The following is a 17,474-nucleotide window of genomic DNA, read 5'->3' as shown; positions in this document are numbered from 1 at the left end:
GTAAACTAACCAGAGATACCAGTTGTATTCATAAAGTCTGTAAGTATGAAGTGATACTACATCTTATTACCTAATGTCCGAATAAATGACAACACTTACCATTTGCCACACTTGCATGATATTGTCTTCTGATACAGAACAAATCACCCAAGGTTCATTGGGATTCCAGGAGAAGTCAGATATCTTGGCAGTGTGACCACCATGAATAAACTGGAAGAGGGAGGAAAACAAAGATATGAAAAGCAGAAGGCAATAAACAACGGACTATATTAACACTACTCAGTGTGCAGAACATACCAACAATTCTGGTGGCCCATCTTCTGCATCTTCTGGGGATTGTTCCTCTCCAATTTTACTAGCACAAAAAGATTTTTAAAAAAGTTAAAACAGATTTATCCCAAGTAACTAATTTGGAAAACTATAAATAAAGAAAATAACTCCACAAAGAGTAACCAATGCAAGACTTACCTTAAATCCCAGACATTCAGTCTGCGATCAGTACCACTGGAAGCCAAAATAGTCTCATTGTGAGGCGACCACTGAACCTACAGTAAGAATGAAGTAAACAGAAAAGCTGTTACTTAGAAAATTAAGGGGAAAATACCTAAATTATATTTAACAGTTAAAAAATTTCATAAATAAAAAAGAAATCAAAGTATTTTAGACATTATAATTAAAATTGACAGCTGGAGGGGGTGTCTGGATGGCTCAGTTGGTTGGATCATGCAACTCTTGATCTCAGGGTTCTAAGTTTCAGCCCCAGTTTGGGTGTAGGGATTACTTAAAAAATAAACAAACAGAAAAAAACAAAAAAACCCAAACCTTCCCCCCATGAAAAAAACCCCCCAAACCCCAAAAAACACAAAAACACCATGACAGGTAGGTAAGATGGTTTCTTGTATGAAGATAACCTATCACTAAAGCCAGGATGTCAGCTTTTGTTCTACTTCATTATCTATCTATCTATCTATCTATCTATCTATCTATCTATCTATCTATATCTGTGTGTGTGTGTGTGTGTGTGTGTGTTAAAGATTTTTAGGGGCGCCTGGGTGGCTCAGTTGGTTAAACGGCTGCCTTCAACTCAGGTCATGATCTCAGGGTCCTGGGATGGAGCCCCACATCGGGCTCCCTGCTCTGCGGGGAGTCTGCTTCTCCCTCTCCCTCTGCTGCTCTCTTGCTGGCGCTCTCTTTCAAATAAGTGAATAAAATCTTAAAAAAATAGATTAATTTTAAGTAAACTATTTCATCCTACACACACACACACGATTTTTAATTTTTAGGTAAACTCTACACCCAATGTGGGGCTGGAACTCATGACCCTGAGATCAAGAGTCACATGTTCCACCTACTGAGTCACTCAGGTGCCTCTCATCTTATATTTTTGAAGATCTGATCTTAATCTAGTTTTACTAATTCTGGCTTCTGACCAAATGTAATCCAATTCTGACCTCAGAACTAAAGTACAGAACACACACATACAGTATCTATTTTCTCAAGTACTTATTATAAATTCAGTATTACACATAAAACTGATAAAAAATTAAAACAAAGAAACCCTGACCCCTTACAATAATGATTTTATTAAAGTTAGCTACCACACGTACAACAGTCACACACTGTTGCACTGTTCGATAAGAAGTCCTAGCTTCATGTACAGACAAAAGGGCACAGTGACCAACACTTAGGGAAGAATTTAGATACTGTCCAGGCAAGAGCACCATTACAGGCAAGGACAAAGAGACAGGATAAAGATATAATGTTCACTGGAGCAGCCTAAGAGTAGAAAGTAAGGTTAAGTGAGACCAAGTGCACAGGAGTATGGCTCACCTAGAGCCTAATTCAGAGGCCACTTTCACACACCAAAATTAACTTTGGCCACCCTTAAGTTCTTTTTTTTTCTTAAGATATATTTATTTATTTGACAGAGAGAGAGAGTATAGCGCACAAGTAGGGGGAGCGGCAGGCAGAGGGAGAAGCGGGATTTGATCCCAGGACCTTGGGACCATGATCTGAGCCAAAGGCAGCCACTTAACAGACTAAGCCACCCAGGTGCCCCCTCCTCCCATTTTTTAGATTTTATTTACGAGAGAGAGAGAGCACGCACACACAAGATGGGGGGAGGGGCAGAGGGGAGAAGCAGACTCCTCGCTGAATAAGGAGCCCAATGGGGGGCTCAATCCCAGGACCTCGGAATCATGACCTGAGCCAAAGGCAGACCCTTAACTGACTGAGCCACCCACCCGAAAGCGCCCCCACCCTTTAGTTCTTAACACTTAACAATCTTCTGTTAGGTGAATCTAAATGGGCCTTTCCAGGCTATAAAACTGTAAGCTTTTGTTTTTTTTAAAGATTTTATTTATTTATTCATGAGAGACAGAGGGAGAGACAGAGGGAGAGAGAGAGAAGCAGGGGGAGAGGCAGGCTCCCAAGGAGCAGGGAGCCCGATGCGGGACTCGATCCCAGGACCCTGGGATCATGACCTGAGCCGAAGGCAGATGCTTAACCATCTGAGCCACCCAGGCACCCCTGTAAGCTCTTTTTTAAAGATTTATTTATTTGACTGAGAGAGAGCAAGAGAAGGAACACAAGCAGGGGGAGTGGGAGAGGGAGAAGCAGGCTTCCCGCGGAGCAGGGAGCCCGATGCGGGGCTCGATCCCAGGACCCTGGGATCATGAGCTGAGCCGAAGGTAGACACTTAATGACTGAGCCACCCAGGTGCCCCTGTAAGCTCTTTGATAGCAAAGACTATATATAACATATTCCTCACAGTGTCCTGGCAATAAGCACTGAACATAGTGCCACATTTCTTGAATTGAGTCAGAGAGCTTTTTGCATGTTAAGAAAGGAGCTTAAACTGATGAGGCAGAAAACATGGAGCTAGTACTTTTGGCTTCAACTGCAAAATCAACAGACATGGCAAGTTCTGGAAATAAGGGAAGAGACAAATGTCAGGAACATGAATACAGTTATCGGGCACCGATTTTCTTAATACCTCAAGAGTGGCCAATGACCAGTTTGAGGAAGTATAGAAATAACAATCCCAATTCCTACAGAGATTATCATAGATACGTAGAAGATTTCTATTATTGATAGTAAGGGGATAAAGCACAAGTGTGCCTACTCACACATCCAGGTTTTCCTTAAACAAACACACAAATGCAGCATTAGTTTCTCTTACCTGGAATATTTCATCCTTATGTGATTCAAAGGAATGCAACTTAAGTTTCAGATTTCTCAGATCCCACAAGGCAACAGTCTATGTACAAAAAGAAAAGCAAGTGCAATCAATAATTTTTTTATGAGAAAAAAACCTGCAATTGAAAGAGCTCTGTGCATTCAAAGGAAGCAAAAGAAATTTACCCAATGTTTTTTTCTTAAAATAAACCAAACTGACCTTGTCGGCTGATCCTGTGGCCAGAATGAACTCACTATAAGGATTGAAAGATAGGCAGTTCACTTCAGCAGTGTGAGCATCAACTGAGTGGCTTGGTTTGGAAGTATTGTTTGAACGAGTATCCCAGCTTTAATAAAAAAGGAAAAACAAGAAAAAAGCTTGAAAGGGGTAATATAAAACCTAGAGAACAAGGAAAAAACTAAAACATGGATTCTACTCACATCATAAGTTTCTGATCATCAGCAACTGACCCAAACAGAGACTCATGGAGCAAATGCCAGGAAACATCTTCTACTACCGCTGTATGTCCTGTAAAGATGGTCTTCGCATCCACCACTTTTCCTTCCTTTGGAACAGCACTGATGTCCCAGAGGCAGATGGTCTTAAATGTAAAATTAACTATTATATAAATGGAAGATTCTCACTTGCCCACATACCTCAGAAAAGAAACCAACTGATAACCAGCCCAGATTTGCATCAAAATGAGAAGGATACGTACATGGTCGTCTGAAGCACTAAGTAAGTGCCCACTGAGATTTGGGTTCCAAGAAAGTCCATAGCCTTCCTTCTGATGTCCACGCAGACGCAAGTCTGGGTTGCACTCTCCAGAAGGGTCTGCAAATTAACAGACATATCAAGACTATCCAGAGTCTACTGCCTCTTTGGGTCTACAAAGCATAATGGAATTTTGATGAAGAGGTCTAAAGCTCTTCATATTTATAGCAAAACAGACCCATTATGATCAAATTTTTAACAGTTAAAATGCACCATCATTTGTTCTGTGTAAAAAAACATTTTTTTTTTCACCTAGGTAAGAACAAAGGAAGAATATCCACATATACCAGTATACATCACAGGATGTTAAAATATACAAATAACAAGCAATTAAACCCAGATTGAGTGGAACAGTGTACTCCCATAGTGACTCATTATCTGTATTTGAACTGAAGAGGGCAGGTACCTGGTTTGGAAGGATGTTTTGTATAGTCAAAAACAAGAACATCACTGGATGGAGTCTTTGTTGCAATGATGCAAGGGTTCTGGGGCATATAACGTGCCCGGTTTACTTCTCCTTCATGGTTGATCTTGATTTCTATTTCAATTTTTCCACTAACTGAGCCAAAACCTCCAAATTCTGTAAATAAGAAATTGCAAATGAGGACAAAGCAAGAACTACTCTGTCACTCAAATTATGACACAGGCAAGCTTTTTATCAGCAAACTGGTATAATTCTAGAAATAATCTAGACATTTGTTAATAGTATAAAGTGTTTTTATACCTCTTATTTCATTTGATTCTTACTGCAGCCCTACACAGTAAGGAAAACGGTTAATATCCCCCAAAATTTTACCAAGAAAAACAAATTTGGAGTACCTACACTAATCTGTTCTTAGTAACAGGACTATGGCTGAACCTAATGTGAATTCCCATTTTCCTGATTCCTAGCCTAATACTCTTTCAGCTGTACCTACACCAATTCTAGATAGTATTAACTATCTAAAAGTAAGGAACACTACCATTTCCACTTCGAAAGTAGATTCTCAGTAAGCAATTTTCAAATCTCATCTAAAGTAACAAAAAGTGCTGAATAAATAAAACCCAAGTTACTATTTTATTTTTTTAAGATTTGAGAGACAGCCAGCGATAGAGTACGTGCATGTGAGCATGAGCAGGAGGGGCGGAGGGAGAGAGAATCCCAAGCAGACTCTGCACTGAGTGCAGAGCCAGACGTGGGGCCCAATCCCAAGACCACGACCCGAGACTCAAGATGCTCAACTATCTACTCCAGCCATATGCCCCTTAAGTTACTATTTTAATGAATATTAAAGTACACAGTGTGCCAGATACTAAAGAGTCCCCTTTACACCATCTATTTGAAGCTGTAGTTTGGAATGACCTTCCTGAAATACCATCACACTGTTATCTTTTCCCTGTACCATTTCTCTTAGTCCAGCGAAGAAAAACAGAGCCACAATAGCTAGTTGCATTTTCCTTAACCCCCACTTATACATGCCAACCACAATCATTAGCTGAAATAAACCAGGCAGGCAAGGACTAGATAAAAACATTTTCATTCACATTTGACTACTGTACGCACTTAGTTCTCCCAAGTGCCATTATAAAAGGTATAACAATATAATTTGTGATTATGTAAATCCTGGCAAAACAACATATAAACAAAGGTAGTTAATGATTAGTCGAAGAATTACAAAAAGCAGCATGATAAGATACTTAAGAGTCGGACCTTGGCCTGACTGCCAAAGCTTGGTGATTTGGGGAAGGCCTTCAATTTCTGAGTCTCAAATATCTTCTCCATAAAGAAAAGTTGTGAGAGTAACTTATAAATTAAAACCCTGTCAACAGCACTGTTATACAAGTGTCACACTTTGAAGGACAAAAATCTTTTCAAAAAGCAAGGACATAAGATGGGTAATATGGTTGGCAGATTAGATAACTTTCAATTTCCAAATAACTTTTTACAGTTGAAATGCAAATGTTTCATAAAGACTAAAAATCTAAAGTTAAAAACTCAGAATAGACTCTAAAGGAGAAAACAATCCCACATTAAACGAATTTTCCCCCAGAACTCTAGACCTTGAGTATCTACAATGTAAAAAAGAAAGCATAAGATAGGGGATTGCAAGAAACTTTCAGTCTAAACACAGAGAGAGAAAACAGAACTACAGATGACTATGACAAAAAAGCCTAACTGCCAAAAAAGCCTAACTGCCAAAAAAGCGATCCCGATGACAAGGGAAGGGAACAGCTGCAGCCGAGCCCGCAGAGCAAGGGCACAGACTATATAATGTGGGGTATTTTGGTATTGGAGACATACTAAACAGAGGGTGTCTCCCTAACTGCTGTTAAAATACAGTAGTAAGTCAGCTTAAACGATTCACAATGGAGTTTTTACAAAGATGAGGACTCATCTATTTAAAAAATAATTAGGAGTTCCCAAGCAGAAGCTGACAGACGAAAGGCCAAATCTGAAGCAGGAAACAAAGACTGAGGTATCAATGTACAATAAATGACTATCAAGGTCCAGTTGTATTCCTATTTTGTTTGCTTCTCTCCATATAAAACACTATTAAAAAAACTTGGGGGGGTGCCTCGGTGGCTCAGTTGTTCAGCGTCTGCCTTCGGCTCAGGTCATGATCCCAGGGTCCTGGGATCAAGCCCCACGTCGGGCTCACTGCTTGGCGGGAGGCCTGCTTCTCCCTCTCCCACTCCCTCTGCTTGTGTTCCCTCTCTTGCTGTCTCTCTGTCAAATAAATAAATAAAATCTTAAAAAAAAAAAAAACCCACAAAACTTGGGGGGGGAACTTGAGCTATAATGTACCAAAAGTGCCTAGCTTGACAAATTTTTACAAATGTATACACCAAGAAAACCAGCACCCAGATCAAAATATAGAACATCTCCAGCTTCCCAGAAAGTACTATCATGTCCCTCCCAACAAATATCCACCCTCCCCCACAAACAGGTAACCAGCAGTGATTTCTACCTGTAAGCCACTCTTTGAGTCCCTAAACACCTTTTTATCAAAAAAGAGTAAACTCTAACAACAAATATTCAATTATCTCACCATGATTTAATAAGTTTATTTTATACAATTCAGAAAAAAGACTAAAGATATCCTAAAAAAAATTCTCCAAATAAATTGCTAAAAATAAACTTGTTGATACTGAAAGATCTTGCTAACAGTGTCATAAGTAAAATTTTACACCTAATCTATTTGACAAGGGCTTAAAATGTGACTATAGCCAGGCTGACCCTAATATAAACACACAAATTCTTTTTACTGTCAAAACAGGACAAAGCCAGTTTTCAGTTTTCACTTTGAAAGTTCAATGATCTTTTGAAGCTGTCTGCCATCCACTACCTAAAACCAAATGGGGTCAAGTGGATGGTAACTAATTACAATAGTTCAATCTGAGAGCCCAGGATATTTCATCTGAGAGCAAGACTGATAGTAAGCTAGGAATGGAATGTGAGTGTTCCTCAAGATACCTAATAACCTAATAACCACCCAAGAGACATTAGGATATTATCTACCTCCACCATTGTTAAGACCATACAGAAGAGAGCACCACCTCTCTTTAAAGCACCAAGCCTATCCAGTGATCTGAAACTGGGGGGGGGGGGAGGAGTAAAAGGAAGAGAAGAGAGAGAAAGTGAGATAAGCTCTGTAACTTTAGGGCAAGTTACAAAACAACTATTGAGTATCAGTTTCCCTATGAGAATTAAATAGGGTGATTTATATAGTTGTACAAATATATCACGCATTATTAAAGTATTTTTTTAATTGTTCCTCTGTAATTAAGCATTAAGAGGGATAAAGCAAAAGTTGGTTTGATGTTATTCAAAAAACTCAGTTACCAGAAAAAGATGAATACATTATGTTAAAAAAAAATGCCACCTCAACAACCAGTGAAAACAATTTGCCAGCAAATGGAATTTTTTTTTTAAAGATTTTATTTATTTGACAGAGAGAGAGAGAGCGAGAGCAGGAACACAAGCAGGGGGAGCAGGAGAGGGAGAAGCAGACTTCCCGCTGAGCAGGGAGCCCGATGTGGGGCTCGATCCCAGGACCCTGGGATCATGACCTGAGAGCCGAAGGGAGATGCGTAATAACTGAGCCACCCAGGTGCCCCAGAATTTTTTTTTTTAAAGTAGCCTCCACGCCTAGCATGGAGCCCAATGCAGGGCTTGAACTCACCACACTGATATCAAGACCTGAGCTGATCAAGAGTCGGAATTAAGCTTAACAGACTGCCTTCGGCTCAGGTCATGATCCTGGAGTCCCGGGATCGAGTCCCGCATCAGGCTCCCTGCTCAGCAGGGAGTCTGCTTCTCCCTCTGACCCTCCCCCCCCCATGTGCTCTCTCTCTCTCTTTCATTCTCTCTCTCAAATGAATAAATAAAATCTTTAAAATAAATAAATAAATAAATAAAATAAATAAAAAATTGCTAACCACTTAGAAAAATGCTTGGATTCTTACTCTGTACCCAATGCCAAAACAAATTCCAGAAAGATTACAGTTTTAATGGCCAAAACATAAAGCAGTACCAGAAAATAACAGGTAAATATTTTAAAATCTTGGAATGATAAAAGCGTTTCCAAGAATGACACAAAATCTGAAGGATTATCAGACGAAAGTTGGGACAAGTAAATCCAATGTTGGCAAGGACATGGAGAAATACACATAAATACATCGCTATTGGTGGGACTGTGGATCTTTTTTGGAGGGCAACAGCAGTTATTAATTTTACTTGAAAACGTTCTTGCCCTTTGATCAGCATTCCACTTAGAAAATTATTTTATGGGCGCCTGGGTGGCTCAGTTGGTTAAGCGACTGCCTTCGGCTCAGGTCATGATCCTGGAGTCCCGGGATCGAGTCCCACATCGGGCTTCCTGCTCAGCAGGGAGTCTGCTTCTCCCTCTGACCCTCTTCCCTCTCGTGCTTTCTATCTCTCATTCTCTTTCTCTCTCAAATAAATAAAATCTTTAAAAAAAAAAAAAAGAAAATTATTTTATAGCAAAACTATGCAAGACATATGGTACAAGAACTGTTTTTCAAGCCAGAAAACTGGAAACCACTTAAATGTCAAATAAGGGATGGTTAATTATGACACAGTATACAACCATCAAAAGGAGATACATCTTACACAAAAAGATGTCCAAGATACATCAGATCAGAAAAGCATATTCTATGCTGCATCCTTAGTACCAAGAAAAAAGCCTGGCGTACAATAAGTACTCAGCATATATGTTGAATGAGTGAGCCAATAAATGGGATAGATAAATCATTCAAAAAACAATTTAACAGTGATCTACATGTAGAAGATAGGTTTATGGCAGTGGCAGGGTCCATAGTTCTCTATTTGCTTTGATTTCTAAAAAAAAAACTTATTACGTTACCAGAGTATTTGTTTTGTCACTAAATAACCAAAAATCCTATTTAAAAATAATTTATCTTCATTTAATAGAAAGGAAGCTGATACTTAAGAGAAGCTAAATGATTTATCCAAAACCACACAGCTAGTGAGTGGCATAACAGGATCTCAAGCCCAAGACCTCTTAAGTTCAGTGTCCATCCCCACCCCCACCCCAACACTAATGTCTACCCAGAGAATAACTTCCCAATAATTGTATCACGCATAGTTGGGTCAGTGACACAGAATTGTATTTGTGGACCTTTATCTTAAGAACTTACTACTTTGCATTCTGTATCACCCTAAGGAAATATGGAGCGATCAAAAGATTAACTGCACACAAGAATCGTGGCAAGTAACTGGAGCCCAAAAGAACTTAGATAATCTAAGAATGGATTCTACTAATCAGGAGAAATTTAAGAAACAGTAAACATCCATTTTTTAGATCACACATCTTAATGAGAGCGTATCTTTTCTCTCTTGGTATTAATTTGAGTTTAGGGATAACAACAAAGGTAACTCATCCATTTCTACCTCTATTAAAAGGAAGAGTTAAGTATTTCATGAACAGCTAAACCCTTAGATTATCTCCTAATATAGAATTAAATGGCTCATTTAATTTTTATATACATATCAAGTGTCATGACTGTCATTTGTACCACTTCAAAATGGAAAGGGTAATTTAAGTCATTGTTTCTCAATCTTCCCCCCCCCAAAAAACCTTGTAAGACATCTTTTCTGTCACTCCTGATGAAATTTTAATACCACAGATATCCTGTGTATTTATGTATACCATGTATATCTGTGCTTTATACGTTTAAAGAATAAAGATTGTTGGGGAGCCTGGGTGGCTCAGTCGTTAGGCACCTGCCTTCGGCTCAGGTCATGATCCCAGGGTCCTGGGATTGAGCCCCGCATCGGGCTCCCTGCTCCGCGGGAAGCCTGCTTCTCCCTCTCCCACTCCCCCTGCTTGTGTTCCCTCTCTCACTGTGTCTCTATCAAATAAATAAATAAAATCTTAAAAAAAAAAAAAAAAAGAGGAAACACAAGCAGGGAGAGTGGGAGAGGTAGAAGCAGGCTCCGTGTGGAGCAGGGAGCCCACACGGGGCTCGATCCCAGGACCCTGGGATCATGACCTGAGCCGAAGGCAGACGCTTAACGACTGAGCCACCCAGGCGCCCCGTTGTGTTCCCTCTCTTGCTGTGTCTGTCAAATAAATAAATAAAATCTAAAAAAAAGAATTAAGATTATTTTCACACATCCCCCTTTCCAAGAACCAATTTTCATCCCTTTGGGGCAATTATCTCCCATGCTGAGAATGCACAAATGCATGCATGCACAGCAGTAATAAACGGTGGACTCTGGAGGCACCTGGCTGGCTTAGTTGGTAGAGAATGTGACTCTTGATCTCGGGGTTGTGAGTTGAGTATAGAGATTACTTAAAAGTAAAATCTTAAAGAAACAAAAAAACCTATGATGGTAATAATTTGCAATATGTGAGTGTATCAAATCAATACCTTGTACAACTTAAACTTACATAATGTTATATGTCAATCACATCTCAATAAAGCTGGAAAAAAAAAAAGCCCCCCCTTCCCCCCAGTAAAGGGGCACCTGGCTGGCTCAGTCAGAAGAGCATACAACTCTTGATCTCAGGGTCTCAGGGTTGAGTTCGAGCCCCACACTGAGTGTAGAGATTACATAAATATAACTTAAAAAAAAAAAAAAAAGAATGAATGAATGGTGGATTTTAGCTTCTTTCAATTCTAGACCCCCTCCATCTAGTAGAGGAAGGTTTCTAGAAAAGACACAGAACCAAGTATGCATTAAGTATGTCTTCTGATATCTAATATCTGTATTGCAAACGCAGGGTTTCCAAAGCTCAAAATCTTATTACTAATTTGACAGGCTACTTAATCAAACTTTACACCCTTGTCATGATAATTCAAAGGTATGAAAGATATAACCCACACATCATTCCTTCTTTCAGTCTGAGATTCCTACCTCCTTTCTCACTGTCGTAGTGTGAGGCATCAAACTGAGCATCATCGTTAGGGAGCTGCACACTGGCTATCACAAGATGGTTTTGTTCATCTGACGTGTGTGTTCCCAGGACAAGTCGATGAATGCTGAAGTCTTTCCCTTCCGGTCTGTAATAGCAATACATGGTCACTATTCAAATTAGTTAACGCTAAGAGAGACAATGAAGTCAGTGATATACATGGTATGCAAAAGGCACTATTACAACTAGGTTTTGGGAAGAAAAACTTAACAAGAGCCACATTTCTGGGATGCCTGGGTGGCTCAGTCGGTTAAGCGTCTGTCTTCGGCTCAGGTCATGATCCCGGCATCCAGGGATCGAGCCCGAATCGGGGTCCCTGCTCCACAGGGAGCCTGCTTCTCCCTCTCCCTGCCGCTCCCCTGCTTGTGCTGTCAAATAAATAAATAAATCTTTAAAAACAAACAAACAAAAAAGCCACATTTCTGACTTTTTAAGATTTTATTTGTCAGAGAGAGAGAGAGAGAGAGAGAGAGAGAGAGCGCGCACAAGCAGGGGGAATGGCAGGCAGAGGGAGAAGCAGGCTCCCCGCTGCGCAAGGAGGCTGATGTGGGACTTGATCCCAAGACTCTGGGATCATGACTTGAGCCGTAGAGAGATGCTTAACTGACTAAGCCACCCAGGCATCCCCATATTTCTGACTTTTATTGTATCTTCCATAGAGGAGTATAAGGAGGATCACACAGCACTTAGTTTTGTAAATATTTCTTAAGTTGGCCAAAAATTTACAATTCCTTTGGGGAAAAATTCGAACGGAATAAAATGTGAATTAATTACTCACCCTTTACAATAGGTTGGGGGTAAAGAAAACAATTGCTGGATACACTAACACTTTAGGTTACTTCATTAAAAGGTAAAGGAAAGAAAATAACATTAGGTAAACTAATTGTTCAAATATTTACCAAGTACCTAATCAGTAGACAAATTGTGCCAAATACAATGAAGTACAAAAATGATTAAGACATGATTCGTGCACTCGAAAAGCTAGAGGCAATTAGATAGCCACGTACATAAATAATTAAAATATAAGTTGGAGGGGGAGATGAACCATGAAAGACTATGGACTCTGAGAAACAAACTGAGGGTTCTAGAGGGGAGGGGGGTGGGGGGATGGGTTAGACTGGTGATGAGTATTAAAGAGGGCACGTACTGAATGGAGCACTGGGTGTTATATGCAAACAATGAATCAAGGAACACTACAACAAAATGTAATGATGTAATGTATGGTGATTAACATAATAAAATAAAATTTAAAAAAATCAATTAGCTAAGGAGAAAAAAAAAAGTCAACCAATATTACATGAAAGGCACACAAGAAGATGGGAGTTTATATGAGAAAGATTACTTCTGGAATTAAGGAAGTGTCCGTTAAAGAGGTGGTACTTCAGCAGACGTCAAAATGAGAGCTAAAACCCAGAAGCGACAAGGGCTCTGGTAAACAGTATTCCAAGGAAAGGGAACTGAGCATAGGGCAAGTCCACAAAATCCCAGACACCTAAGCTGTTTACAAACCATGTATCACTTAAAGATGAAGATACCTGAGGTTTAGGAAAAGTAGGCAAACTTGCTTAAGATCATACAACTACTAGGACTGATATCCCAAATTGACTTTGGATGTGGGAAAATGCAGTCAAAGAGAGAAGGCTAAAAAACAGATTCTAGGGTGCTGAATGCCACCTTAAGGCCTTCACGACTCTAGACTGCAGGGGGAACAAGGGACCATGGAAAATTTCTAAGGAACCTAACACCATCTGAATTACCACAGAAGGATTAATCTAACAGTGTAAAGCAGAGGTTCTTCAAGTGTGGTATCAGGACCAACAGCATCAGCATTACCCAGGAACTTCAGCTAGAAAGGCAAATTAAATTCTCAGATCCACTCCAGACCTACTAAATTAGGAACCTGGGATGTTGGGCACAATGGCCTATCCTAGAATCCCTCCAGCTGATTATGATACATGTTCAAGTCTGAGAACCTCTGGTCTAGAAAAGATATAATAGAATCCACTGGAGCTTGTAAATGAACTGTCAAGTAAAAAAAAGAGAAAAACCTAGGAAATGTCAAGCCAAAGTCAACTATGATAAAGAGAAATAGGAACAATAGGAGAAAGCTGGAGTGGGACTCTATGGAAAGTATATACTCAGTCTGGAACATGTGATGTTGGGGAAGACTCTAAGATACTCCAGAGAAGACACCAGCAGGCAGCTGAAAATTCAGGAAAAGCTCAGAAGTTGGGTCTAGAGATAACCAATAGGAATTCCTCTGCACAGAGGCAATAGATATCTATATCCTACATAGAAAAAGTAGAAGGCACCTGGGTGGCTCAGTCGTTAAGCATCTGCCTTCGGCTTAGGTCATGATCCCAGGGTCCTGGGATCGACTCCCTGCTCAGCGGGAAGCCTGCTTCTCCCTCTCCCACTCCCCCTGCTTGTGTTCCCTCCCTCGCTGTGTCTCTCTCTGTCAAATAACATCTTAAAAAAAAAGAAAGGAAAAAGTAAAGGAAAGAAAGAGAGCTGTCAACACAAAACTGGGAATGCCTGCATTTAGGATAAACAAAGAACCACAGGAAGTGAGGGAAGAAAAGTATTACAGAACTACAATTGTATTAAAAAAAAAAGATATGAATAAATACCACCACTACCACCACACACACAAAAAAAAGAATGAAAAAAAGACACCAACAGACACAAAAAATTAAACACTTGGTATTAGGTATGCTTGCTTCTAAGTAATCCTCATCTTAAAAAGTAAATTAGTACTGCTGGGGCACCTGGGTGGCTCAGCCGGTTAAGAGTCCAACTCATGATTTCAGCTCAGGTCATGATCTCATGGGTCGTGGGATTGAGCCCTGTGTGGGGCTCTGAGCTCAGCAGGAGGCTGCTTGAAGATTTTGCCTCCTCCCACTCTCACTCAAAATAAATAAATAAAATCTAAAAAAAAATTAGCATTGTTATATGTGTGGAATCCAAAAAAAGGAAGGTAGAGGCTGGGTATTTGGACCAACGTCAAACACTACGAAAAGGTTTATTTACCTAGTTCTGCTAAAGTAGAAAGTTACTAAGATAACACGGATTTCAACCTTGGGGAATTTAGTCTAATTCATTGCTTTCTAAGTTGAGCTAATTACTGCATTATATGGGAAAGTTTTTAAAAATATGGCTCCAGAATGATTTAGTAGGTGTGGGGTGGCCAATGTTGATCCACTGATCGAATATGATACAGCTCATGACTGTGGAACCACCATTCAACTATTTTTCATCAAGTATTCTGCCACCAGTTCCTAAATGGTTTGATTATTACTGAGAACTCCTCAGAGAAATGACTCCACTTAACCTGAACTCAAAGAATTCTTTTTTTAAAAAAAATTTATTATTTATTTTTAGAAAGAGTGTGGGGGGAGGTGCAGAGGGAAAGAGAAGCTTAAGGAGACACCCATGCAGAGCCCGATGTGGGGCTCGATCTCACAACCCTGAGATCACAACCTGAGCAGAAACCAAGAATTGGGCAATTAACCAACTATGCCACCCAGGCACACTGAACTTAAAAAATTCTGATCATCAATTAGTTGAACATGGGAACTCCTGGTCATGATGAAGCTTCCGACTCTAAATTTCTAGGTATTAATTATTAGGAGTTTGGTAAACATCATTAGGGCAGACTTCTTCATTTTTTAATGAGACTGTGAAGGTAGCAACCTCTTTAAGTTATTAGTAAAATTTGTATCAAATTTCCATTACTTGAGCTGAAACATAGCCTAAAAACCACATTCTGCAAGATCTTGAATTCTGAAGACATGAATTTTGAAGAAATTAGTTATTCAGCACATAATATAATTTTTAAATGCTATTCTGAATGGTGAAGCAATTTTATAAAATACCCATTATCCCAACAGGCGTATTGGTCTTGATAAAATCTTGTATTTAAATTCACCTTCATCTTTGCACTGTCACTTCCTCCTGGAAGCCTTTCACGATACCCTAGGTTGAGGTGATTTTTCCTTGCCGTGATCATTTTATCTGTGCCACTCTTAAAATTATTTTTTACTGTAACACAGTAGCCCCCCCATCCGTGGTTTTAGTTACCCGCGGTCAACCACAATCCCCTCCGGAAGTAGATGATCTTCCTTCTGACTTAACATGAGGTCAATAGTAGCCTAATACTTCATCACAATGCCCATGTCATTCATCTCATTTTATTTCATCACATAGACATTTTCTCAACGACATCACAAGAAGGGTGAGTACAGTGAGAGATTTTGACAGCAAGAGACCACAATCAGATAGCTTTTATTATGGTATATTATTATAATCACTGTATTAATTATTAGCCTCTTACGTGTCTAATTTACAAATTAAGCTTTACCGCAGTTATGTATAGGAAAAAACATGATATAGAGTTCAGTACTATCCATGGTTTCAGGCATCCACTGGGGATTCTCAGCCATATTCCCTACAAATAAGGGGGGGGTGGGGATATGTACCATACTATATATACACAAGTCAAGGCTGGGGGGGTGTCTATCTAAACTCACACACCATGGTTATGTGGTAACTACCAGACCCTAAATAAATGGAAGGTAAACTTAAGTATGATTTTATCTTCTTAGAGGTAAGCTTCTCAGGTGTAAGACCTACCCTGCAAGTGATTAATCTCTCACTATGCACAATTCCCTTATATAAATATCATTCCACCTTCAGGTTAGTTCTAAACATCCTAAGCATCTCTGTAAAACTGCTCTTAGCACATGTAAGTATTAGTTTACATCAGCCTCTTCAACTATACGCGTGCTCCTTGAAGGCAAGTACCATGTCACATAAATGTTCGTACTAACCAGCTACCACCTCTAGATTCCAATGTTTTGCTGAAAAAACTGAACTCATCACAGCATTTTTTTGAAAGCTGACACATTTTACATTATTTGGTCAACTGTAGTTACAACAGACTATTCAATTCGTTATCAGGAAAAGTTTTCTCTTATCAGGTACATTGCGAAACTATTTTTACATTTTGTCTTATTTTTTGGCCCAGAAAAAAACGTCACCAATAGGTTTTGATCACGTGCTCGCTTTGGGTGACTGGAGAAAATCAACGTGAGAAATCTACACTGAGGAGGACACAACAAGATAACGTTCAAAAGATTCACATCACCTGGTTACATCTGGAAGCCACTGTGCAGTTAGGCTAGGCCACTCCAGAGCATGGGTCATCACCAAATCGTAAAGAAAAGGGGTGTTCTTTTTCCATATTTTGTACTCTTCGTTGATTACACGTTCTTCTACTGCGTCATCAAAGGCTGCTAAAAAGTTAAAAACAAATTAAGTTAGCGAACACAAATGGAAACTGAGTCAACACTTCCAAAGCTACCGGCCCTGCTCCAGTCCAGATTCTGAAATGGAAGAGATAGGTGTAAATCTCCCCCGCCGCGGAGGTACCAACACCCCTCTCCACCCGCGCGAGCCCGCAATTACTCTCGGGCTAGCCAGGCCAGTCACTCCGTTAGCCGTTCGGGCGACGGCGCCGGGCCCCACGAGCACGCTCCCGTTCGCGCTGAGTCTACAGAAGCCCCGCGGACGCCCGCACACCGGCCCCTGGGGTGGGGAACGGCGCAGGCAGAACCGGGAGAGGCGGGCAGACCGACAGGGACGCGGGGAGGGACCAAATAGCGGCCGGGGCCCCCCCACCAGCTCCACGCCGCGGCGACAGGCCTCCGCGCCGGAGGAACTGGCGCGCCGTTAGCCCGCCCCGCGGGGCGATCTCTCCTCACGCCTTCGATGGTGGGGACAGCACTCAAGAGTCGGGCTTGTCTTCACTGCTAGGCCCTGTCGAGGCCGCGGCCCAGCCCGGCACCCCCCGTCCTCCTCGGGCGGCCCCAGCACCCTCACCTTCCTTGTCGGCCATGGCGGGCAGGCAAGCTGGGGGGATCCCGGGGTCGAACGTTGCGGGAGGGGCGGGGAGGCTACGGGCGCTCGCTCTGCGCGCGCGGCCTCTATTGTTTCCTGTGGCCCCTGCGTGAGGTCCGACTCGCGCACCTTCGCGCCAACACTGGCCAATCGGAGCGCCCCAAATGGTAGGGTGGGCGGGG

The 17,474-nt window shown here is 40.9% G+C and overlaps 1 protein-coding gene across 2 annotated transcripts in view; it reads right to left on the bottom strand.

Annotated features, from left to right (window-relative positions):
* RBBP4 (RB binding protein 4, chromatin remodeling factor) overlaps nucleotides 1-17,474 on the bottom strand; it is a 22,649-nt gene extending 5,175 nt beyond the window's left edge. The window contains exons 1-11 of one of the 2 annotated variants that reach the window (XM_027567555.2): nucleotides 17,275-17,474; nucleotides 16,541-16,688; nucleotides 11,337-11,482; nucleotides 4,359-4,532; nucleotides 3,897-4,012; nucleotides 3,619-3,779; nucleotides 3,398-3,524; nucleotides 3,182-3,259; nucleotides 469-545; nucleotides 298-355; nucleotides 100-210 (exon numbers count right to left, since the gene is read on the bottom strand). In XM_027567555.2, coding sequence (XP_027423356.1) covers nucleotides 100-210; nucleotides 298-355; nucleotides 469-545; nucleotides 3,182-3,259; nucleotides 3,398-3,524; nucleotides 3,619-3,779; nucleotides 3,897-4,012; nucleotides 4,359-4,532; nucleotides 11,337-11,482; nucleotides 16,541-16,688; nucleotides 17,275-17,290 — 1,212 coding nt within the window. In that variant the 5' untranslated portion in view covers nucleotides 17,291-17,474. Of the gene's footprint in view, nucleotides 1-99; nucleotides 211-297; nucleotides 356-468; nucleotides 546-3,181; nucleotides 3,260-3,397; nucleotides 3,525-3,618; nucleotides 3,780-3,896; nucleotides 4,013-4,358; nucleotides 4,533-11,336; nucleotides 11,483-16,540; nucleotides 16,689-16,860; nucleotides 17,008-17,274 lie in introns of those variants that run through there. The other variant, XM_027567633.2, reaches the window with a different exon arrangement.

This window comes from Zalophus californianus, chromosome 4 (assembly GCF_009762305.2).
Source record: "Zalophus californianus isolate mZalCal1 chromosome 4, mZalCal1.pri.v2, whole genome shotgun sequence".
Taxonomy (NCBI): Eukaryota; Metazoa; Chordata; class Mammalia; order Carnivora; family Otariidae; genus Zalophus; species Zalophus californianus.
The sequence above is the reverse complement of the archived record's forward strand: the minus strand, read 5'-3'. Positions and strand labels throughout refer to the sequence as shown.